General features: G+C 38.4%; 1 protein-coding gene across 1 annotated transcript in view; it reads right to left on the bottom strand.

The window, feature by feature from the left end:
* Positions 1-25,943, bottom strand: part of DNAH5 (dynein axonemal heavy chain 5) — a 297,281-nt gene that overhangs the window by 181,757 nt on the left and 89,581 nt on the right. Inside the window, exons 4-15 of the mRNA XM_055308486.1 lie at positions 24,170-24,330; positions 22,789-23,010; positions 21,086-21,223; positions 20,158-20,334; positions 19,093-19,206; positions 17,803-17,910; positions 15,515-15,637; positions 14,755-14,970; positions 11,529-11,636; positions 5,626-5,711; positions 4,508-4,829; positions 3,390-3,596 (exon numbers count right to left, since the gene is read on the bottom strand). Coding sequence (XP_055164461.1) covers positions 3,390-3,596; positions 4,508-4,829; positions 5,626-5,711; positions 11,529-11,636; positions 14,755-14,970; positions 15,515-15,637; positions 17,803-17,910; positions 19,093-19,206; positions 20,158-20,334; positions 21,086-21,223; positions 22,789-23,010; positions 24,170-24,330 — 1,982 coding nt within the window. The remainder of the gene's footprint in view (positions 1-3,389; positions 3,597-4,507; positions 4,830-5,625; positions 5,712-11,528; positions 11,637-14,754; positions 14,971-15,514; positions 15,638-17,802; positions 17,911-19,092; positions 19,207-20,157; positions 20,335-21,085; positions 21,224-22,788; positions 23,011-24,169; positions 24,331-25,943) is intronic.

Genomic DNA, 25,943 nt, shown 5'->3' with positions numbered 1-25,943 from the left:
CATAATCCTTTCTTCATGTAACAAAAACTTTCCCATAATTTCTCTATATTCTTTCAATTTCCATGAAAGCCACTTCTGGAAAGCCTATGTTGGGGTGGTTCTATTAGTGGCTACCTACACATTTGCTGACGCATTTGTCCACAGCTTATCTTTTTTCAATGTCCATCACTTATTCTATCTGGGAAGCAAATCAGCAGGCCTTCTACTTCTCCCCTTAATCCATTAACCCCATGAGATATTGTTCATTTTATAGATAAGAAACTGAGGCTCAGAAGGGTAAAATAATTTGCACAATGATAATGGTTTATATCCAGATCAAATTGGACATAGAATCTATACTCCAATTAGTCTACGCAGGCTCATTTCTTTTTGAACTATATTCCAAGGAAAAGATGAAGAAACCAATCTCTCAGCTACTTTAGTGTATCTGTGGAAGCCTAAGAGCTCTGTTAAATATTCAGCACAGTGGGATGTCTGGGTGACTCAGTGGTTGAGCATCTGCCTTTCACTCAGGTCGTGATTCCAGGGTCCTGGGATCGAGTCCTGCATTGGGCTCCCTGTAGGAGCCTGCTTCTTCCTCTGCCTTTCTTTGTGTCTCTCATGAATAAATAAATAAAATCTTTTAAAAAAATATTCAGCACAGTAACTCTGGAACATCGGAGATGGTCCTCCAAACCTGCCAAAAGATCTGCTGTTACCAGCTACTCGCGTTGGGTAGGGACCTTTTTCACTCTTTCAACCTCCAAGATATAATAAATGTCAACCAGATGACAATTTACTTGCTTGAATTGTCATTTATAACTGCAGTGGTTTTAAAACATTTTTTGACCCGCCTTCCTCCATGGTGTAGGATCTATGTCCTCTCTCCTTGAATCTGGGTGGACTTATGGAAACCAATTGATTACAACAGAAGTGATGCTAAGACATATGAAGCTATCCTAAAAGCCATGCAACTTCCTATGTGTTCACTGTAATGTACCCTCTTAGACTCTGAATTCCCATATAATAAATTCTACTACCCTGAGGCCTCCATACTGAAAGACCACACATAGATGCTCTAGTCTTTAATTCCACCTGAGTGAAACTTCTGGCTATACCTATCAAAGACCCAGACAAGAGAATGAAATCACTTTGGACCTTCCAAAACCAACATCTGCAAGCTAATCTAAATGACCTTAGTCAATACCACAAGGAACAGAAGAATCACCTAGCCAAGGCTTGCTTAAACTCTACACCCACAAAATCATGAAATATAAGAAATAGTTGTTCTAAGCCACTACATTTTGAGGCTGGTTGTTACCATGCAACAGATAACTGAAATAATAAATAATAAATAAATAATAAATCTGTGGACAAAATTATATTCTTATAAATATTATTTCTTAGTAAAAATACTATTTTCTTTGCAAATATATAAATTGACTACGTGGTTTCCCTAATAGGCAAGAAAGTCTAAAAAGAAATCCTAACATGCTGACCAGTATTTGATGGGTCTACATTTGAGGAATGTCAATCCACTGGCAACATTAGCTTTTTAATATAACATAAAAGAGTGGAAAACAGTAGACTACAAGTCTGGGCTCAGGTCCTACTTCTGCTACTTACTAGATATAAAACCTTGGCTAAGTCATTTAACTTCTCTGAACAATGGTTTTGTCATAAGATAATATAATAGTATTCTATCCCCATTACATAACATGGTTGTGAAAAAGACCACATGGAATAATGAACAAGAAAATGGTTAAAATGTAAGGCATTACGCAAAGGCATGGCTTTATTGGCCTTATCCTATGAAGTTAGCCACTATAAAATTGTAACAAGGGTTTCCATGTTGTCAAATATCATGGCTGCATCTCTGCACTCATCTTGCACATCCTTCGAGTTGCATTTGTCACTGGTGATCACTCCCTCCCACACAACAATTTCCTACTCTTTCCTCCCACCTCAATGACCAATCATTAACTTTATTTGCATACGCGTCCTCCTTTATCAGACCTGTTAATATTGGGGCAACCCAGAGCTTAGCCTAGGCCCTCTACTCTATCTTTATTCTCTTCCTTGGAGATCTCACCAAGGACAATGACTTTAAATACCAACTATGTTTCAGTTTTGTTTGTTTTAGTAATCTCTACACCCAATGCGGGGCTCAAACTCATGATCCCAATATCAAGAATTGCATGATCATGGGGCACCTAAGTGGCTTAGTCAGTTGAGCATCCAATTTCTGGTTTGAGTCAGGTCCTGATCTCATGAGTCCTGGATCTGGTCCTGCATCCAGCCCTGTGCTTAGTGGGATTTTCTCTCAACATCAGCAGCTTCCTCTTCTTAAGATCTCTCTCTCTCTCTCTCTCTCTCTCTCTCTCTCAAATAAATAAATAATTTTTTAAAAAAAATAGTTGTAAATAAATAAATAACTAGTTGCATGTTCTTCTGACTGAGCCAGCCAAGTGCCCCTCAATACCAACTATATTTTTAGAACTCTCAAATCTATGCCTTCCACTTTGACTTTTCCACTTAACTCTTTCATGGATAACACCTTCATTTAAATATCTAAAAGTCACCTTACACTTCAGATGGAAATTATTGATTCCCTCTTGTCCTCCTCCAAAATATACTAGATCCAGTCTGTAAATGGAACTTTCATTCTGGGCCACTGCATGTTACTGAGCAAGTGGACAGAAAATGACCTATGGAGTGATACACAATTGCGCTACTTTAGTAAATCCAAAATTCAGTTTGAGTCACTCACATCAAACACAAAGAAATCATCCTTGAGTTCCCTCAGAACCTGCCTATTAACATTCTTCTCTAATCCACTGATCTACTACTTAGCTGCCATCCTACTTCAAGCCACCATTATCTCCAACCTCAACCAGTACACCTTGCACGTAGCCTTCACACAGACACTCTGATCTCCCTAAAATCTATTCTCTACCCAGCAGCAAGAACAATTTTTATTATTAAAAAAAAATCATGCCAGGGCACCTGGGGTAACTCAATGACTGTCTGCCTTCAGCTCAGGTCGTGATCCCAAGGTACTGAGATCAAATCTTAGATTAGGTTCCCTGCCAGGGGCTTGCTTCTCCTTCTGCCTATGTCTCTGCTTCTCTCTGTGACTCTCATGAATAAATAAATAAAATCTTTTTTAAAAAATCATGCCTTTTTCTCCTGCTCCAATTCCTACAGTGGCTTCCTGGTGCATTCAAACCTGTTCCTAGGTTTACAAGATCAGTGATGACCTAGCCTTTGCCAACCCTCCAGTCTCATTCCTTCTCAATCTCCACTCCAGTCATTCTGGGTACTTGCTACCCCTCAACAGTGACATACCACCAGATTTTTTTAATACAAACTGGGGCTAGCCAGAAAAGGGGAAAATTAAAGGACCATACCTTCACATTACTGAAGTTCTTTTTGTACACATCCCGTTTCTGGAACAGGGCAGCTGCAAGTGGTGAAACTTCTAGCCCCATCTGTGACATGCACTCTGTTTCTCTAAATAAGGTTAATATCTGAGGATCAAAGTTTACAAACAATTCCCCCATGCATGGAGACTTCACCAATAAAGATGCCTCAAGTCCTATGTGAATTTCTTCAATCTGTGTGAAGAGATCAACATTTTTACTAGTAGAAAATTCAATGCCTCCGTAGGGTATCTAGCTCAGTCATTTCTGGGAATGACAATCAGGAAATATTTGAGGATTTGAGCTTCTCAAATTAAAGACAACAACTCTTCTTCTAAGATCACTTTCAGAAAACGGCCTTCGGGGTCTCAGCAGTGATGCAATGCAGTTGTGACTCACACCTGACAGATATGGGGACACTGCAATAGTGATGGCTTCTCAAAAGCCATTTAGCTCTCCAAAACCTTCATGCCTACTCCATTATTTTTCCTAATAAAAGTTTCATAAAATCTATTAAACTCAGTTTTCAGTTATTTAGAAAAACAATGAATACCAGTATGGAGACATCTCTGTTATTGGCTCAGGCACCAAAAGCTGAACCAGGAAAATGAGGTTTCATTTTAGAGGCCCTGTATGGCTGAATTTTATCCTCCAAAATACTTTTGCCAATCTATAAAAAGATACAAGCATTGGTAGGGTATGAAATACAATTTGATGAACATAGTATAACCAAAGAAAATTTGTTTAACAGAGACATACTAGTATTTACTGACACATTACAGAACTTAATGGATAGAAAAAAGGCAGAAATCCTAATCAATGAGGTAAAAGAATCAATAAACTGGATCCTCTTTCTCCCTTGGGAGTCTGTAAATTAAACAAAAATGAGTTTCTGTTAACTGGCTTATAATTTTTTTAAATTAATCATTTTTCTTCATGGATATATTATATTCTTTGACTGGTTACCTATATTCAACCAAACCTGTCCTATGAAATACCCACAAATCCAACTTTCTACAGGAATAAAAATGTCTAATGCTAGCAGAGGGTTTCCCACTGAGTTGACAATGAAGACATTTTTGAAGAGCACATATAGAGAGACTCACTTGTTCAAGCCACGCCCTGTGGTAGAGAACCTCAAACTCCAGGAGGACTTTGGCCACCCTGTTGTAACTGCGAATCACAGGCTTGGCTTCAGCCGTCTGTAGCACAGTTGGGTGCTGCTGGAAAAGCTGCATTGGTTGCTGAATCCTGTGGAAGAGCTGACGAGCCCACAGAATCTTCCCGGCAATGGGAGGCTGATCTCGAGCCAAAGGAGGATCGCATTTCTGCTTTGTATACAGCTTGGAGATCATATCAATGTCAGCCCCATAGTTTGCAAGAATATGCCGATATTTGTCATCAATACCAAGATTAGGTATATTCAATCTGATTTTAAAAAAAGTGAATGGTTTGAATTAATGAGAAGATATCTAGCAAGCTCCTTTATTAAGATTTATTTTAAAACATACAGTAATGGAGGGGAGCCTGGGTGGCTCAGTTGGTTGGTTAAGTATCTGACTGACTCTTGGTTTTGGCTCAGGTCATGATCTCAAGGTCATGAGATCAAGCCCGGCATCAGGCTCCATGCTCAGCATGGAGTCTGCTTGTCCCTCTCCCTCTGTTCCTCCCCTAACTCTCAATCTCTCTCTCTTAAATAAATAAAATCTTTATTAAAAATACAGTAATGGAAAAGAATGAGATATTTGGCATTTTTAAAAAAACAAAATAGTATCAATCCATCCACTGTACCTCAATTAAGTGGTTTTAAAAAATAGTATCATGGTGCCTGGCTGGCTCAGTCAGTAGAGTATGCAACTCTTGATATCAGGGTCATGAGTTCAAGCCCCATGTTGGCCATTGAACTTATTTAAAAAAAAAAAAAGTATCAATCCTTAAAATCTAGGCAAAATCATTAACCTGGTATGAATTTTTTCAAATTACTTAAACATTAAGTAATATTATGATAGGTAGTCACAAGGTACTTCAAAGCTAACAGGCAATAAAACAAACTCCTAATCATCTGAAAAACTTAAAAACAGAGACCCTGTTATGCAGAATTACAAGAAAGGATTTTCTTTCCATTAGAATATGAAAAAATAATTAACAATAATAAAATAAGCTAAACTATGTTCATATGACCCCAGTTTTAGAAGCTAGAACAGAATCTGTTTCAAATTTTTACCTTTCAAATTTCTTTAACATCCTTAGAGCTTGATTTGTGTTTTGAATCCTTTCAAATGTAACATCCATGAACTTCTGCAACTCATTCTAAAATAAAATGAAGTCTAATTGCAAACAATGAATTCAGATTGAGAAAAGTCCCATCTTAAAAAATTTTTAGGGTATACATTTTTTTATTAAAGTATAATTGACATACAATGTCACTTACTTTCAGGTACAACACATTGATTTGACAATACTACACATTACTCAGTGCTCAGCACATAAGTGTAGTCACGACAGCTGTCACCATAAACTATTATAATATTATTGAGGAAGAAGTCCTATTGAGCAGCAAGACAAAAGAGCCCCCCATTCTCTATGAACACATACAATATAACAGAAAATATAACAGAAAATTTAATATTCACCCAAGCTTGAAATATAAATGCCCAGAAGCCAGAAGAAAGAGGGACTTGAAAGCCAGAGTAGTCACAGGAGTTGGCACCTTGGCAGGCTCCATGGGTTTGGGTCAGATAAAGGGCCAGGGGGTTAGCACTGGGGTTTTATCACAATGTGGGCAGAGAAGCTGTGAGGTCCTAATACTCTCAACAGAGTATTTGCAGAGAGCCATTGCCCTTGAAATGCAGCCCAGTCCAAGCAGTGATTGTGTCCACAAGATGGGAAAAGCAGCAGTAGGGCTTGCCATCTGCCTAGAGACATGAAGGGATGAAACAGGCTGCCTCAATCATGATCCCACACTTCCCCTGTAAAGGTCCATGCAGCAACTATTTTCAGCTTTGTGGAGCAGCGATCTTTCACAACTACTCATTCACCACTATGTGCAGAGGCAGCCATAGATAAGCTATAAACAAAGAGGCAGGGCAGGATTTGGCCTTTGAGCATAGTTTGCTGACCCCTGCCCTAAAGCAAATGAAATCCTATGTCTGTGCCACACCTACAGGAGCGGTGTGAGTTTAGACTACACATGAGATGAGAGGGTCTAACCTAAGAAATTAAGATAATAGCTAGTCTGGAATGGCAAAACCACTGGGGTCCCAGCAGGAGGAATGCAAAGCCACTCTACAGAGACATGTCCAGAGCCCATGGCTGTAAGACCACTATAGAAAAATAAATTAGTAAATAACTCCTGAGAATTTCAAAAGGAATGACTTAAATATCAAAATTTTAAGAAATATCTTTCATAAAGCTGTCAAATCTACTTTCCAAAATGATCTTCATTATGGTTCCTGCAAACCTTACATATCTTACACTATTGTACAAATCTGCCCCCTCAAAAAAAATTACACCAAAAAATAAAGCATGTGATTTATCCTTTGTTCACTGTGAGATTTGGTACAGTTGTCACTAAAATCTAAATTGAGTTAATCAAAGACATAAAAATTGTTTCATTATTTTCTGTCTTATATTCAAGATAAAGTTCCAATCAATCCTTTTTTTCTCAATTTTACCAGACCAAAGTTTTGAGCCTCTACAACTAAAGGGGTCATTAACTTACATTGTGATAAAACTGGGAAGCCAGTTGCACATGCAATAAGAATAATACCAAGATCAGCTTGATTGTACACAAGTAATTTGACAAGACAACCAGTTGGAAATATCCAGGACACACTGGAAACACTCAATACTTGAAGAGACACTGCTACCTGGGGGCAAATAGGAATGCTCTCTGCCCCACTCAGCAAAACCTCAGAGTTGAAGGATCACTACACTTACGGCAATGTATTCTTGTTCTCAATACTTGTCATTATTCCCACTGCAACTATATATGAATACTCTTTATATACTATATATATAATTTATATGATTGATAGATAGATGATAGATAGATGATAGATAAATAGATAGATAGATAGATAGATAGATAGATAGATAGATAGATAGATGTTACTTCTTCTGCGAAGACCACATGCTAGGATTGAAAAACTGTCCCGCACTAAAGAACAGTATGGCTAGCCTACCTAAATAAACACTCAAATGTTGTTGTGAACAACAACAAGAAACTTATATAAACCATGCACAACTAGACAACAATGCTTTGCAATGCTTACATTCCCTCCCTCAAACTTCAAACAGTAGCAACTTTACTGAGCCCTAATACCTGTATGAGGTTTTCCTTGCTTTTCTACCCTGTGGCTTCACAAAGCCCTGTGCTAAACTCTGTATGAACATCTAAGAACTTATATTCATCTTCTTTTCCCTTCCTTGGGCCATTGTTATAGTCTTGTAGAGTCTGGCCATGGAATCTTCATACTAGTCCTCTTATTAGTCCTGGGCTCTCAAGTTCTACTCAATTTTTTCTTATCTCAGCTTGGCATCTCAACAACTTGTCCTTTACTAAATACTGCCTCACTCTGCCTGCTGGAATCAGTATGCTTCTAGACTTCCACTGCTCCCCTGGTTCCAAGGCATTCCCTCTCTTGGACCAGTGAGCACTAGCACAAACTCACCCTGGATAGGATTCCAGGCTCTGAGCACTGGACACAACCTTGATCCAAGGCACTCATGTACCACCATCTCTCCATGCCTTCCAGTCCTTATCTTGAAGACACCACAGTTACTGGTCCCCTCCCTCCCTTCTCTCCAAGGTTCATCACTCCAACTCCCAACTCCAACAAGAGGTGTGGAGAGGTCAGTATTTTCCCCCTGATTTTATAGAAACAAGGACTGAATTCATGAGAGTAGGTAAGTAATTTAAAGGAGAAGGGGCTGGATAAAGAAAGAGAATGGAGGGGCGCTTGGCTGGCTCAGTCGGTAGAGTATGTGATTTTTGATCTCAGAGTTGTGAGTTCGAGCCCTGCACTGGGTGTAGAGATTACTTAAAAATAAGAATTTTTAAAAAGAAAGGTGCCTAGGTGGCTCAGTCAGTTAAGCAGCCAACCCTTGATTTCAGCACAGGGCATGATCTCAGGGTCGTGAGATTGAGCCCTGCATTGGACTCCATGTCCAATGGGGAGTATGCTTCTCTCTCTTCCTTTCCCTCTGCCCCTCTCCAACACTTGTGTGTGCACTCTTCCTCTCTAAAATAAATGAATAAATCCTTTTTTTGGGGCAGCCCTGGTGGCTCAGCGGTTTAGCGCCGCCTGCAGCCCAGGGTGTGATCCTGGAGACCCTGGATCAAGTCCCGTGTCGGGCTCCCTGCATGAAGCCTGCTTCTCCCTCTGCCTATGTCTCTGCCTCTCTCTCTCTCCTCTCTGTGCATTCTCATGAATAAATAAAATATTTATTTAAAAAATCCTTTTTTAAAAAAGGGAGGGGGCATCTGGGTGGCTCAATCAGATAAGTGTCTGCCTTCAGCTCAAGTCGTGATTTCCAGATCTGGGGATTGAGCTGCACTTCTGGCTTCCTGCTCAGTCTGCTTCTCTCTCTCCCTCTCCCTCTACCCCACTTCACATTCTCTCTCTCTCTCTCTCTCTCTCTCTCTCTCAATAAATAAATAAATAAATAAATAAATAAATAAATAATCTAAAAAGAGAGAAAGAGAGAATGTTGAAAGGGACAAAGAAGTCAAAGAAAAAGCAATCTTCCAACCAGAGACAAGTAGACCATGTTTGAGGTGTAAGACGAGATAAACAATACTGTTGAATTGAAAAAAAAAAAAAGATTAGTGCAAATAGGGTAAGTATCTATAACTAATGCTTTAAAATCAGACTAAAGGGCATTTATAAAATTATATTCTTGGTATTATACAAAGTGGGCACAGTCTTTTTTTTTATTGCAGTTCAATTTGTCAACATATAACATAACACCCAGTGCTCACCCCGTCAAGTGCCCCCCTCAGTGCCCATCACCCAGTCACCCCAACCCCCCACACACTTCCCTTTCCACCATCCCTTGTTCGTTTCTCAGAGTTAGGAGTCTCTCATGTTCTGTCACCCTCCAAAGTGGGCACAGTCTTGACAAAGTCTCCCCATTCCTCTTGCATCCCCCATTCATGTACTTCGACAACATATTGTTATAGCAACAGGTGTAGCCTCCTCTCTGAAGCCTTTGCTAATCCCAGCCAAGCAGAAGGTAGGGTTGTTCTCCTAGGCTCACATCGTACCCTCATGGGCTCCTGCAATTATGTCCTGTATTACAGGCCTGTCCTCCCTGTAAGTTTCCTTAACTTCTTTGGAATATGTCCCTTTATCTTTGAATCCTCACTTCCAGGCATAAGATCAGAATATTATACTGTTATAGTTGGTCATTTTAGCCACTACTTTTCCTTTTTTTTTAAATGATGTACTCATTATTCTAACATGTATGTATTTGTATTTTAATCATATCACATGTCTATCTCTGACTGTGAGCTCTGAGGGCAAATCTAGATGATTTATTTCTGTATTTATAACACACAGCATAAAGGTGTTCCCCATCTACCTCTATCCCACACACAAGCTACTAAAATACCATGTGACCTGGAGCTTCTGGGAAACACAGAGGGAGCAGAGAATCAGGACTACCACTGCCCATCAGTTTCCAAAAAGAGATCAAGATCCACCATCCTTATGTCTGAATCACCCCCAAAAAAAGTCACTGCATAAATTATCATAGGCACTACACTTTCCCATCAACTGAAACATGTCTCCTAGCATAATAGTTAAAAACTTGAATCCTAGGGCCAGTCTGCCTGTATTTAATCCTGACTCTACCAATTGTTATTCCTGTGACTTTGGGCAAGTCATGTAACCTCTCTGTGCCTTTTTCTTCCTCTGCAAAAGAGGGTAATAACAGCACCCACTTTACAAAACGATTGTGATTATTAAGTGGTTAATACCCTTAAAATGCTTAGGATAGTAACATACAGAATTAGCTAATTTTATTGTGATTTCTTTTATCACTGAACTCACTCCCTCAGAGCTCTTTATCCTTGAAGTATAGAAATTGACTTCAAATCAAATATTTTGGAAAAGAAGTAACAAAATGGTCATTTTCCTTTTATAATCAGAAGGGCATAGGATGAAAAAGTCTGCATATGAACTACGGTACACACTTATGAGGTCATTCCCTCCCTTACTCTCCCTGATTCTCCTCCTCTTAATGACAAACATCCCCAACCTCCCTGCAAAAGAGGTCCCAACCCCACCACATAACCCACAGGTCACAGGCCCAGGGCTAGACAATCCACTAACTAGCCAACCTAACCCTTTCCTTATGGATTTGAAGCTGAAGTTAGTCCTAATATACGTTCTCAGAAGTTGCTAATGGCCACTCATTGCCCAATGGACTGGAAGCCAAGATGGCTGGTCTGCAGTGAGTGGGGGTGGGGGACTAGGGCAGAAAGAAAAGAGAGCCTACAGACCAAGAAGGACCCGAGTGCTGAATGGGTCCTGATACCACTGTTTCTAAGGCCAGCTGCAACCCTGCCTTTGCAATCTGCCAGACAGTTGGTATAAAGTAACAATGGGCCACCTGGGTGGCTCAGTGGTTGAGTGTCTGCCTTCCGCTCAAGGCATGATCCCAGGGTCCTTCCTGGGATTGAGTCCCACATTGGGCTCCCTGCGTGGAGCCTGCTTATTTCTCTGCCTGTGTCTCTGCCTCTCTCTCTGTGTCTCTCATGAATAAATAAATAAAATCTTTTAATAAATAAAGTAACAAACAAATGGGAGCAAATTTCTATATTCTAATAACCCCACATTTCAACAGAAAATGAAAGTTAATTTTCTAAGAACTAAGATGGAAGACATGCAGAAGTCTGTGATTACAGATCATTATCCAAAGCTATATTTATGACCCTTTAATCCATAAAAAAGAGCCTTCAATTATTTATGCGAAATCACATAATGCAGGCTGCAGTTATGATCGGTCACCTTTGTGATGAAGATGCCTCTCCCTTCTGAATGGTTAATGATTAGCAGCATTATACAGAATGGAAAAAAATAAACACACAACTGTCAACAGGAATTTTATTATATGACTTACATGAAGGTCACAAGTCTGCTTGCAAAACTCTTCATAATCCTGGTCAAAATCCATTTTCCGCTGGTCTAAGAAATTATATTCCTTTTTCTTTATGGTGGCAACCATACTCTAAAATGTTATGAAAGATGTTAAGGCAATATTTAAATATTCTTGCATTACTTTATTAAATATGATCTTTAAATATAAAACCTATATAATCATTCCCCAAAAATCAACGTAAAAGGAGCCCTATTTAATTATTCACATTGCTTAATGTTTATCAGAGGCAATATAATGTTGCCTACTGCATTCAGAGAAATGATTTAGAAAGCATTTTCATGAGGTTTTACATATTCCTAAAGAAAAATGTAAAATAAAACCAAATCTGAAAAGTAGGATATTTTCTCTAAAATTTTTTACTAATGACATCAGATATATATATACATAAATGTGTATATATATATATATATATATATATATATATATATATATATAAAAGCCTAGAGTAGAATTTACTGGAACATTTTTCACTGAAAAGTTTGAGTCTTCTCAGAAAATAAATAACACTAACAGAACCCAAACAGCCTGGGAAGAAAATAGTTGTAATATCTGGAGATAAAAAACTATCTTCCAGGCCTTGCGTGTCTTAAATAAAACATCAAACCACAATCTGCCATTTCAAGAATCTCCAGAATTAACTGCTTCCTCCCACCCTGCAAAGCCACAGTCTATAACTAAAAAGTACAAATCAGGCAATTCGTCTCCTTGAGAATACTATTATCCTACGTTTTGTTTGCTCAGAATAATGAGCTATCATGCTCTATGATCATTCTTAACCAGTACTAAGCCATTCTCAAACTCAGGTGCCCACATTGTTGACACAGGCATATAATTTTTATGAAGAAAGTTGAGCCTCCTTCCATCATCTCTTCTTCAAAGTCATTTCCATCTAAACATCATTTCAAATCTCTCAATAGACAAAATTGTGTAAACTGCATAACTTCCTGAATCAAGTTTACTAATTACATTTAGTGCTGTATAACTACAAAATTAGTTCTATGTAGACACTGTATCCATATAATGCCACCCATCATGTTATGTGCAATTTATAAAAGAGGCACAGAAAAGCTGCATTCCTACATCTTCATGTAGCAAAAAAAAAGATTTGGGGCCTTTGGAAAATTCAACTCTATGACTGGATTCAAAGGTCACTTAAGAATATTAAGTTAATAAACTAATTAATCATGACATTAAATCAACTAATCAAACTTGATCTAGTAAATAATTTACTTGACAGATATTTATTGCACACCCATTATATGCTAGTGAACCCTGAAGACACAGAAAGAAATGGAGCAGATGTCCCTGCCCTCAGAGAACTTCCATGCTCGATAGGGGAGAGGGGTCAGAATCTATGTAGAGCACAAATAAATGAACAGGATAATTTCACACTGTGATAAAATGAGCAATGTGACATACAATGGTTGAGAGGAACAGAGGTCAAGGAAAACCTAATTGAAAGGGTCATTTAAATGAAGTTCTGGAAGCCAAGAAGGAATAACCATGTGATAACACAGAAACAGAACTTTCTAGGAAAAAAAGCTCTATAAGCCCTAAGGTGGACTGAACTGAACTGACCTGTGCCTGAAGAACATCAAAGGAGAGACATGAGAGGCAGGCAAGGAGGTGGGAGGGGTGGACAGGACCTTGATAGCTATGCCAGTAGCCTGAGTTTCATCTCCACGGTCACCATTTTGAATTTCTAACATTGGTACTAACACAAAAATCTCACTTGACGCTTTCATGCACCATCCACATTTTATTTCACTACCCTCTAGTAAATCTGTTTTATTCCTTATTTCACTTTAGATTTTCAAAGCAATTTCTCTTTCCAGTATTTCAATCAGGTTAAAACAGTCTTTACCTGCATTTAGATGTATAGTTCAACTTCTCCTTCAAAAATAAACTCTGAAGTATCGTCGAAAGTTATTTTTTCATTAAGAATAGAAAATAAATAAATTCCAAACTAAAAGTAAATTAACATATTATGTCTTTGTCTTGCAAAAACTGTTGGTTTCATATATAGACTATCCACCCAGTAGATAATACCCAGCCCACCTAAAATGTTTCCTGCTATATAACAAATGTCTTTTTTCTTCTTTTCCTAAAATCTGATCTACTCAGGAAATGAAAAAGATTCCTGATATTAGCCTAAACTGTTAGAGTACAAAAACCAACATGAGGCAATAAGTTATATGATCCTTTTCAAATTCAAGTACAAAAAAATATTAGCTTTTAATATTACTGTCCCCAAACAAGAGAAACTTGACTATACCTAGATGAAGAATCTAAAACCCATTCTGTTTGTAAATTTTTTTTAAATCTTTAAAACAATTTTAGATCATTGTGCCCACATAAAAACTAAGGTGAGTTATACATATGCCCTTATAAGATAAAGCAGTTAAAAATCAAAATAATGAGGAATGGTTGGGCTAAATTAAAATCTCGTCCCTTTTATTTTGTTAACATAGATCCAAATAAAATGCTTAAATGCAGCCACAATCGGATGCGCTTAGAACTTGGTGTCAGCTAGTGCCTGACACATAGTATATGCTTCATTAAATATTTCTTGCATGAATAAATGAAGTAGTAAGTTATATTTAAACATTTTTCCTGTGCTACTATTGAAAATACTCTTACTAATGATGATTAACTTTAGACTATTGAGAAGTCATTCTCATAATCACATACCTGAAAAGAACATATTAGCACCATTACACATTCTCAAATAGATTTAATTTCTTTATTGTTCAAGGACCATGGAGATTCCATCTAACATTACCGACCTTTTATTTGAATCATTCTAAATATAGATTATTTATGCAAAATATTACAGTTTTAGTTATGGAGAAGGGTAGCAAATTTAGTTTTAAAGTACAGAACCTCGGGACACCTGGGTGGCTGTTCAGTGGAACACGTAACTCTTGATCAGTCTCCCACTAGGCGTAGAGATTACTTTTAAAAAATTAAAATCTTTAGGGATGCTTGGGTGACTCAGTCAGTTAAGTATCTGTCTTTGACTCAGGTCATGATCTCAGGGTCCTGGGGTTGAGCCCCATGTCTGGCTCCCTGCTCAGCAGGGAGTCTACTTCTCCCTCTCCTTCTGCTCTGCCCCCACTCATGCTCTCTCTCTTTCATTCTCTTTCTCTCTCTCTTAAATAAATAAATATAAAATAAAGAACAGAACCTGGTATCTAGTGACCATGTCTTCCAGTCCTTCAATTTTAGAATCTTGCAGGACTGAGTATGTCCTGAAGGTTGTAAAGATGTCTATTATCTTGGCAAGACGTCGGTGGAAAGTTTCAAATTTTCCAAAAATATACATCTCACTAAATTCAAATTGCTTTTCACTTGGATCTTGTTTAAGTTTTTGTTTCATCTTATGAAAGCAATGTTGATATTCCTTAAAATTAAAAACCAAAATATTAGAAAAGGAATGTAACACAGGTACCAACCTTATCCTTTTAAGTGGAGGCAGCCACAAATTCAGGATGGAATGGCAAACCCTTTAGTACATACCTATTCTTCAGCTGGAAATGTCATCATTTCCCAACTCCCAATTTAGCAAATTCTGAATTATTCATGTTCTAACTCAAAGGCACAGCCTTTTCACTTGGTCCCCCTGTGTCAACAGTAGCCTCACTCTGTGTCTAGCTCTCCATTCGCCCATAAGAACCTAAAGAGACTACAGCATCTTTGTATCTCTGGTACTGAGGATGGCATCGGAACATAACAGGCCTCCCAAATGGTAGAATAAGTGAATAAATTTTGAGAGCAGATTTATTAACATTCAATTTTCTTAACAATAAAGAATTACTGTTTTATGAAAAGAATTACTTTTGAGCAACTAATAATGTGGTCATTGCCAAGTGACTTAAGATGCATCAGCAAAAGCAATGTAAAAATAATAAAACGTTATCTAAATATGTTATTAAGCTGATCATTACCTGCTTCAGCTTAATTGTAGATAATATTTTCTCCATCACAACATCCTGCGGCTGGCTCCAGATGGAAGCAGTTCCATTGTTGGTAATATAGGCTTTACACGCAGATATCATCTGATTGGTCACCTGGAATTTCCCAATAAAATGATTTCAGGTACATAAAACAGCCGTCAGTCATAAACTGGACTAGAGGGCCCTAGACTCCTCTCCCTCTCAGAGTGTACAATCTGTGTACTTGACATTAGGTTTCTTTTTTCCCATCATAACTGTGACCAAGCACTAACCTTTCTCTGCCTCAGCCTTACTGAGGTAAAACTGACAAACAAAAATTGTATATATTTAAGATGTACAACATAATGCTTGATATTCATATACAGAGTGAAATGATTACCACAAACATGTTAACACATCTACCACTGCACAGTTACCATTGTGCGTGTGTGTTGAGAAGACTTAAGATCTGATCTCTTAGCAACTTTTGAGTACACAATACAGTATTATTAACTATACTTATTATGTTGTGCATTAGATCCCCAGAATTTATTCATCTTGAAACAGAAAGTTGTAGCTTTTGACAGTATTTCCCCATTTCTCATACTCTCTACTCCCTGGCAATCACACTTCTATTCTCTGCTTCCATTTGTTTGACATTTTTTAGATTCCAATCTCTGTCAAAATCATTTATAAATTCACAGAGTTGGAAGCACTACAACAAATCAACACCAACCAGGAAAGGATTCACTCCCTATCTAAAAGCTACTGAAGGGCCACTTGGGGGCTCAGTTGGTTAAGTGTCTGCCTTCAGGTCAGGTCATGATCCCAGGGTCCCAGGATTAAGCCTCACATCAGGCTCCCTACTCAGCAGGGAGTCTGCTTCTCTTTTCCCTTTGCCCCTTGTCCTGCTCCTACCCTCTCTCTCACTCTAATAAATAAAAATGAAATCTTTTTTTAAAAAAAGAAAAAAAATGTCAAAAAGAGAAGCAACAGAGAGTCAAGCTGACATCTGTAACCACTAATGTTTTATCCATCCCTCCAAACTGTAAAAAAAAAAAAGAAAGAAAGAAAACAGAAACAAAAAACCTCTTCAGAATCTTCTTGTGATTTTTGTATAAATGAAAAGGAAAATCAGTGACCATACAGTATGCATGGAATGACATGGTGTCTGGGACGTGTAGTGCAAAGCTCAGGAGCAGATGTGAATCAAGATGGATGGTGTACGGACAGAACCTGGCTGGCAGGTACATGGGAGTTTGGTGTAAAAGTTTCTTTTCTTTTGTACTTGCCTCAAAATTTCCATAATGAGAGGTTTTTCAAAATTAGATAAATGATGGTTTCACAATTTTGTTCAAGAACAAACTTTGCAGATAATATGCACGAAGCCTGGAGTGATAACACAAATTGGTTTTTGAGTCTCCTACTCAGGGAATAGCCCTCATGACCCTAACATGTCCTTTTAACGTGGGAAGAATTGGAGCAAGAGTCTAGTGGATTCCCCTCCTTTTTCTACGTGAAGTGCCTGAGAGTGGAGGAAACGTAGCCTCCAGTCCAGCTCCCAGGGTGAAGCCCTCCCCCCAGGAAGAGCCACACCTCGTACTATGTTAGCATCCACAACACAAGTCCTGATGAGGCAAAAATGACTCTATTGTAATACAACACTTAAAATTTTCACCTTGGCAATGAAAGTCATTTACTTCTTAGAGATTGTTCAAAATGGGAAAGGCAACAGAGCTCACCATAAACAGTTACGAGTTAGGACATAAGGTTTATATATCACTGTTTCTTTGGCAGAATCATTATAATTGCTTTATGGATTACTGAAACATTGCAAGTGGCTTTTATTATCATGATTACTGTTCTAATAACACCAAGTAAACAACTGTGGCATCGAATAAATTTGGAAAAGTGGCACATAAAACAGGTGAAAGTCAGTTAAATATAATTTTTCTTAATTGAAATTTATCCAGTAGTAATAAATACTGTGCTAAATAACATAGGGAAGAAATTCCAAAGAAAATCTTCTTTAATTTTTATTATATAAATAATACAATATTTATTACTTTAATTACTTCGGAAAATAATGTTTTATGATTTGTGAGAATCAGTCTCACAAATACACTTAATTCTATCTCTGTTGAGAGATTAAAATTTTTTCTTCAAAAGTAGGATACACAGACACTGAATTATGCCAATGGGTAATTTCTAACTTATTAAAAAATTAACCACTGCAAAAAATATATAAGTAACCAAAACTATATATATAAGTAACCATGGATTCTATACTATGCACTTACCTTTACAAACAGAGATGTGATCTTCTCAGAGGTGTTGTAGTAATGAGAGATACTATAGATCATTTTAATTGCATTTATAAGTGTAGGAATAGCATCAATCATGGATATCTGGAAGACACCATGAAGTTTTCAAAGAAACAAGTATCAAATTCAGCAAAATTCTAATAGTCTATCATTCAATCTTCATTAGAATAAAATTAGCTAGGAGATTTTTATTTAAATTCTTAAATATAAAAAAAGTCTTAAAATATTAATTAACACTTACTAATGAACTACTAACGAACACTTACTACTGAAATATTAACACTTCACATAAATGTAATTAAAGGCCATTTTATTTGTAATATTTATTTATTTGCACTTAATCAAATTTTGTTTCAATGCAAGAAACATTAACTTTCTGTTAATGATAAGGTTAACGGTTAATTTTGTAATTAATAAAAGCAGGTACTTCCTAAAGTTAAAAGATAAAACACCAGCTGATAACTCTTCCCACACTTCTTTGAGTATCATCCAGAATGTCAACTAAAATACTTAATGGAAACTGGAATATGCAATAAAGGTTTTTAAAATATAATATCGCATATCCATCTGAGATAGGATGGGATAGATAGATAGATAGATAGATAGATAGATAGATAGATAGATATAGATGATAGATGGATAGAGATAGATCTAGATAGATAATAGAGACAGATGTAGATAGATATAGACAAATCCAGATAGATAATAGATATAAAGATAGATAGATGATAGATAGATAGATAGATAGATAGATAGATAGATAGATATAGACAAATCTAGATAGATAGACATGTGTAGACCCTCGAGCAATGCAGAGGTTAGGGGCACCAACCCCCATGTAGTTGAAAACTCAGGCATAACTTCTGATTCCCCAAAAACTTAACTATTAATAGCCTAGTCTCAACCAGAAACCTTACCAATAAGATAAAAAGTTGATCAACATATATTTTGCATGTTATGTGTATTATATACTATATTCTTACAATAAAGTAAGCCAGAGAAAAGAAAATGATTAAGAAAGAAAAAATACATTTACAGCGTTGTACTATACTTATTGAAAAGATCCACGTGTAAGCAGACCTATGCAGTCCAAACCCATGTTGCTCAAGGTGTCAACTGTATACATATATAATTTTCTTGAGAGTAGAAGGAGGTTTCAAAGACTTTTCCAACAAACTGTAAGATTAATTAACCAAGCTCCACACTCAAGTTAGCCAGTGCGATAGGGTCACCCATAGACGAAGCAAGTAGAGATCTTTAACTCACAGGGTCAGTACTGTACAAGGGGACACAGCATTTTTCAAGTGTGTACAAATATTTGACATTGTCCTTGGCTTCATTAGCCGCATCAGTAACTCGAATATCCACCTCCCGCCAAGTCTAAGCAGAAGACAGGAATGCAATGTTAAGGCACTGATTATAGAAGAATTTCCAATATAACAGCTGCTAAAAGTCACCACAAGACCCTTGTGTCAGACTTTTAGTTTATTCTATGCATCTGGCATAAAAATGAATCCACAGGAGTGAGGGATAGGGCCACATTGAAAAGCAATGTGAATTTTTTGGCTGAAGTTTTAAAAGGCTCTCTTCAAGACCTTCTCCTATAAAATCTACTCAGTATCTAAGACAGAGCATCAAGAGGGCAGCAGTTCTATTTGAATCCACACCTTCTCTCCTCCACCAGCTCCTAGATTCATTTTGCACCTCATTCCCGTATTTTTTATGGTAAAGAACTGAAGGAAGCCTCCAGCCAATAGCCAGCTAGCAGCTGAACCCCACGAGTAACTTGGAGGCATGTCCTCCTCGGGGTGAGTCTCAGAGGAGCCTACACTCTGACCACAACCCCAGGAGAGATGCTGAGTCAGAGTCCCATCAGCTGAGCTGTACCCAAACCCCTGACCCACAGGCTGTGACATAATACATGCTTGCAGTTTTAAGTTGCTAAGTTATAGGGTAACTTATTACGCAGGGATATAAATATTCTAGGGCTTGAAAAAAGGCATATTCAAAGTAAGTTCTTGTTTTACTACCCCTACTTGGTCCAAATTCAAAATATATATATATATAACCATGATTTTATGTTACAACTTAATTATATGCAATGCTCTCTATTAATATATATACTTGCATGTACACCAGCCAACAAATACTATTGATTCAAAGGTTATTTCCACAGTATTCAGGATTATTAAAGGGCCATATTATCCGATCTTAAAGTTTGTTCATAAAGGTATAATAACACTTTTCTGTGCCCAGTTACTCTATGACACGACAATGCACACAGAGAATCTGCATTCCCATGTCTCTAGGCAAAAAGAAATGGCTGATGACCTTGAGAAGCTTCGACCTCGCCGCAGCCAGCACTGCCAACACAGCCTTCACATCTGGGCTTTTCAATTGATCCAAAAGGTAATTAAATTTGGACAGTCTTTTTTTCCAGTGCTCCAGCTCTGCTCGTGGCCCAAGATCATCTGCTTCCCTACGCAGCTGATTGTTCTCAGCAAGGACCTGAAAACGCACAACAGAGCCATGAACCACTGACTCAGGCTGGCAGTATGAAAGGTAAACATAGGCTAATAATAAGAAGAAGAATAATAAGAATAATGAAAGAAACCAATTATGCTATCTTAAACATGATACATTTTTATTCATTTGAACACTGAATGACAGCCTTTTACTTATATCCATTTTTGAAGTTTTAACAAAAACTTAGTTGACTTGCTCCAACTGAAAACTCCTTATTTAAAAAGCTTTAATGAACTTTTGGAGGACCTGATTTCAGAAAGTTTCCTTGACTATCCACTTACTGTATAATCTTGGAGCAATATAACCTTGGAGAGCCCTCATGCCGTAAGTTGGTTAATTCTCATTGTGCTTACTTTTGGATTACATGTTCACTTTAGGATTTTTCTTGAGAATATTTTTTTAAGTGAACTCTCAAGCTCCTTTTTGGAAGGCACACTGATTAGAAAACTCCTTGTGCTTCTACAGAGGTCCTCTCTCAAGTAAAATACACCTTGAGAAAACTGGCCAGTAGAAAACTGGCCTTTACGTAAGTATTTACTGTCATTTCCTCTCATCTCTTCCGATTCTTCCTCTCTCTTCTTAACTAATGACTATAAATTAAATCATATTGAACTTCTCACATTTTTAGGGGCTTATGGCTAAATACTCAGGCAAATGGGAATGGCATACAATATACTGTCTTCCATTGATTACTTCAGTAGCATGGCATCTGAAACTGATTTCTAGAGATTACCTGTTCTGTCTGTCTGATCCATACTCTCATACAACCTTCTATTTTCTCCAAAGTCTCAGGGTTATTAGCTAGAGTCAAGTAGTCTATTGGTTCCTTCAGGGTTTTCAGATCAAATATGTCACACTTTTGAAGGTTCACCTAATTAAAATGAAAGTTAAATAATAAGATGATGCTAATTTTAACACACACGCACACACACACGAGTTCTGGTTGACCCCCAGGCTTAGACGGATCTTAAGGTTTTCTGGGATGCCTGGGTGGTCAGTCCATTAAACATCTGCCTTCAGCTCAGGTCATGATTCCAGAGTCCCAGGATGGAGTCCCTCATCAGGCTCCCTGCTCAGTGGGGAGCCTCCTTCCTCCTCTCCCTCTGCTGCTGTCTTGCTCTTTCTCAATCTCTCTCAAATAAATAAATAAAATCTTTACCAAAAAAGGACCTTAAGGTTTTCTCTAGACTATCTGGTTCTCTGAAGAAAGATCCCTAGAGGTATAGTGCGAAACCTAATGCTCAATCCTCCCTACGATTAAGCACACCAATGGAGATGACAGAGGCAGATTTTGGGTTTAAAAAAAAAAAAAAAGGAGTGTACTAAAGAGAGAATCATCATAACATCATAAAATTTGGGAATTAATAAGGAACTTAGAAATTAAAGAGTCAACTCACAAAACCAAAGAATATGGGGAAGACTGAAGGAAATTTATTGGAGGGAAGGTAATTTCTAAGCCATTACATTCTCCCTCTGTCCTTCCCCCTGCTCATTCTCTCCCTCTCAAAGAAATAAATAAAATTTTTTTAAAAAAATACAGTCACTGGTATCATAGGCTACATCTCTCTGTCTCCCATACATGCCTGATCTGGGCTGTCGTCCATCACGGTTTTGCATCCAGCACCCTCTGCCCCAAGGAATCAGTAACACAAGCTTACTAGAGATCGCACAAATTTTATGGAAGCTAAATCACACACACAATCGCACATTTGCCAAACTTATTCTTAAAGGCCCTTGGTCACAGGCTGAACCACAGGACCCAATCAATCTACTCCAGATATGTCAACTCCTCTCTCCTTTCTCTCTGGTCTTCAGGATTTCCTCCATCCCTACCCACCACCCACTCCACACACGCACGTGCGCACACACACACACACACACACACACACACACACCACTCTGGTTCCAAATTCCTTTCCTTCTGGGATACAGAGCAATGCTACAATCATTTAATACACTTCTGTTTGCAGTCTGAATAAATGATATTGACTGAATAAAACCTACTATCACGGCCAACCCATGATCAAGGAACCCCTAATGCATTAATCACTCCAAACCGTAAGAATTTAAATCTAGTCACCACTACCTCTTGAAGGAGCAATAAAAGTGCCCACAAAATTTTTTCAAGATTTTCCAGGCAGCAGAATTAAGACCATCTAAGAGAAGCATTACTAATATACTTGTATGTTGATTTGTTCACCATCCGATAATTTTTGAAGGAATAACTTATCTGTTCTTACCCTCTCCTTCATTTTTTAAATTTTTATTTATTTATTCATGAGAGACACAGAAAGAGAGACATAGGCAGAGACATAGGCAGAGGGAGAAGCAGGCCCTATGCAGGGAGTCCGATGTGGGACTCAATCCCAGGACCCCAGGATCAGGCCCTGGGCTGAAGGCGGCACACAACCGCTGAGCCACCTCGGCTGCCCTTACCTTCTCCTTCAAACTCTCCTGTGCACCGGACAGGACGCTCACAAAGCCTTCCAGAGAGCTCAAAAACTCCTGTTGAATACTGGATGCTTCCTGAAGACCCTCGAGCTCGCTCCAGCCATGACTGGTGGCCCTGAGAGCAGGAATGAAGATGTCTGACAGCAAACGCCTCATGCTATTGAGCAGGCCCCCATCCGTGGTATCTAACATATTAAAGCTCACCTCCTGGAAAACAGGAGTAGATCCTCTACTGTAAAAATTATCTACAATTGCAGCATAGCTACTAAGTCATTTCTGAATGTTGTTCATCAATCAAATATCCTGTAGAAATAAATGAAGACAAACCAAATGAGAAAAGCAAAAGCTCTGAGCTTGCTATAGCAAGAGTCGGTCACCATCGCCAGCATTTCTGCAGACACTCAAAAGCAGGCAGGGGAGTGGGAAAGCTTTCCAGTGGAGAAAAGGAACAGCTTCAGGTGAGGGGAAGCTGGAGGTGGCTATTAGAAGCAGACATCCTGTGTGATTGGTTAAGGGGTGTATAAGGGGTGTATACTTGGCTTTCTCTGATTGGTCCCAGGGAAGTATGCAGGGGGTACGGACAAAGTTAAAGAGGACAACAGTCATAAACCAAGTCCTGGCCATGCTGGCCAATCATTAGAACAATTCTTGCTTAGCTTTCTTGCTGGCTTCCTGCAAGTCTGACATTGCAGGCCAGCTACCTGGGTTGTCTCGTAGATAAGGGGATTGGTTTTCTGGGAGGTTGCTGCCAGCTGTAGGTCAAAATTCTGTTTCATATATGGTCTGGCCTTTATCTGTTTGTATATTCAGTCTTTCAGTCCAGTAAATTACTTTTTTGGTACCCTTGTTAAGACATAAGCTTTATACCATTCTAAATCGCAATCATCAAACTAAAAGCACGAAATAAACAGAACACAAGATATTACTGGTTGATTTGCTCCAAGCAGATAATGCACTCACTGAAGACAGAGGAGATTTACACCTTACTTTGTACCAAAAATAAAATTATATATCCATTATTATAAATCTTACTTTAAATACATGCAATTTGCCATCAAATAATGTATGAGGAATTATTTTTAAAAGGAAAGACTTCACTGTTTTACACACACATACATACATGCATGCACATGCACACATATGATACCAATTTTTGTTAATAAACTGAATATTAAGTCCTCTTATCCAGCAGGTTTAAAGGAAATATCTTCTTGTTTGCTGTGAATGCTTTTAGAAATACTTCTTTGAAAGTAGTTTTAGATAGCTAATAAACACAGTGGTTGGTTACCTCTACAAGGAAGGATTTTTTTGTAGAATTTATGTGATTTTTGGTAATTTGGGGTAAAGGACTGCTCTAGCCTCTTACCCGATGGATGTTCTCAGGGGTGATGGCTCTGGAAGGGTCAGTCCTGATGAAGAACACACATACTCCAGTAAGAGCAACATCTCTTCCCTCAGTCACGAAAACTTTAGGTTTTTTAATCTTCTCAGAAAGAGGGTTTACTCCCCCTGGAGAGCCAAGCTGTCCTACAAATACAAAAGAATTTTAGTTTCAGAAATACTCCTTATAGACCACATGGTTGCCTCTTGGAATGAAGTCGCCTTATTAAAATATGTCATGTTGACTCATCCATGTGCCCTGGAAGGTCCACTACCTGGACAATCTCTAGCAGACGCCCTGAAAGGATCTAAAAGGAGCTGACTCATTCCAGATCACAGGTTCATTTCAAAATTGTTGCTCCAGAAAAAAAAAAAAAAAAAAACAAAACACAGGAATAAGAGAGTTTGGTCGAAAGTAGATTCTTGCTGAGGCCACAAAAGTCATTTCCATTCACAATAGGCCACAAGAGAGCCAATGAGAAGGGGTGAGGGAGGAGACAATACCTATTGCACATGCTCTGTGTCAGTTCCCTGTTTGGTAACTTGTCCACAACGTTAAAGTCGCTACAACCCTAAAGACAGCTGTGACCGGCCCGGGTCACAGCTAACAGGTGGCAGAGCCAAGATCAGAAACCAGGTCAGATTATAAAAGTTCTCAATATGGCACTAGAGTCAGGACACTGTAGAACCAGGAGAGCATCGTGATGAATGGTCTAAGCTCTAGAGCCAGACTCCCAGGGCTTGAGTCTCATGCTGCCCTTCCTGGCCATGTGACCTTGGTCAAGTTATTTAATCTTTCTATGCCTCAGTTTTCTCATCTGAAAAATGCAAATAATAATAATACTAGATCCTGGCATCTGGACTTACTGTGAGGATTAAAGGAGTTAATACCCATGAAGACCTGGAGCACCTGGATGGTTCAGTAGTTGAGCGTCTGCCTTTGGCTCAGGGTATGATTCCGGGGTCCTGGGATCGAGTCCCACATCGGGTTCCCCAAAGGGAGCCTGCTTCTCCCTCTGCCTATGTCTCTGCCTCTATCTGTGTCTCTTGTGAATAAATAAATGAAATCTTTTAAAAAATACATGAAGGCCTTAGAAAAGCACATACAAATAGTCACTCACTAAGCATTCTCATTATATTTGAAAATTAATTTTTGGTCATCTAAGCACACAACTCATTGAGTGGATCATTTAAATATACAGAGCTAGTCCACTGTACTCTTATCTGCCCACAAAAGTTTTAGCTCTCCAAATGAAATCGGTAGCTCAAGCAAGATTATTGGGGGATAAGAGAGGGACCTGAAGAAGGATGTGGACTGGAAGTTGAATCCTAAAATCCTAGGATTAAAACTTCTTGAAGGAACCCTCTCCTAGGCTCTCCCCCCATGGTGCTAGGCTAGAGACTTGGACTGGGGCTTTAACAGTGAATGCGTGCAATAAAGATAACCAGCAGATATCTCTCATCGGGAGGTCAACACATCACCATGGGATGTGCGGCCACCAGATGAATGGCCAACTCTGGAGAATCCACCTAGAGCAAAGACCCAGAGAATCAAGGTCAGCCAACTTGAGACAGTGTCAGTCAAGTAAAAGCTTTCCTGTCATCTCTTCCCTCTTGTCCCTGCCCTACTTCAAACCTGACATGGCCAGAAACTGTAGTTAACACAATGTAGACAGAAGCAGAAGGATAAGTTAAAGAAGCAGAAGAGGACCATATGCTTCTCTCCTACTGCAAATATTGACCTTCAGAGGTCCCTGCTG

Source organism: Nyctereutes procyonoides, unplaced genomic scaffold (genome assembly GCF_905146905.1).
Source record: "Nyctereutes procyonoides isolate TBG_1078 unplaced genomic scaffold, NYPRO_anot_genome, whole genome shotgun sequence".
NCBI lineage: Eukaryota > Metazoa > Chordata > Mammalia > Carnivora > Canidae > Nyctereutes > Nyctereutes procyonoides.
The sequence above is the reverse complement of the archived record's forward strand: the minus strand, read 5'-3'. Positions and strand labels throughout refer to the sequence as shown.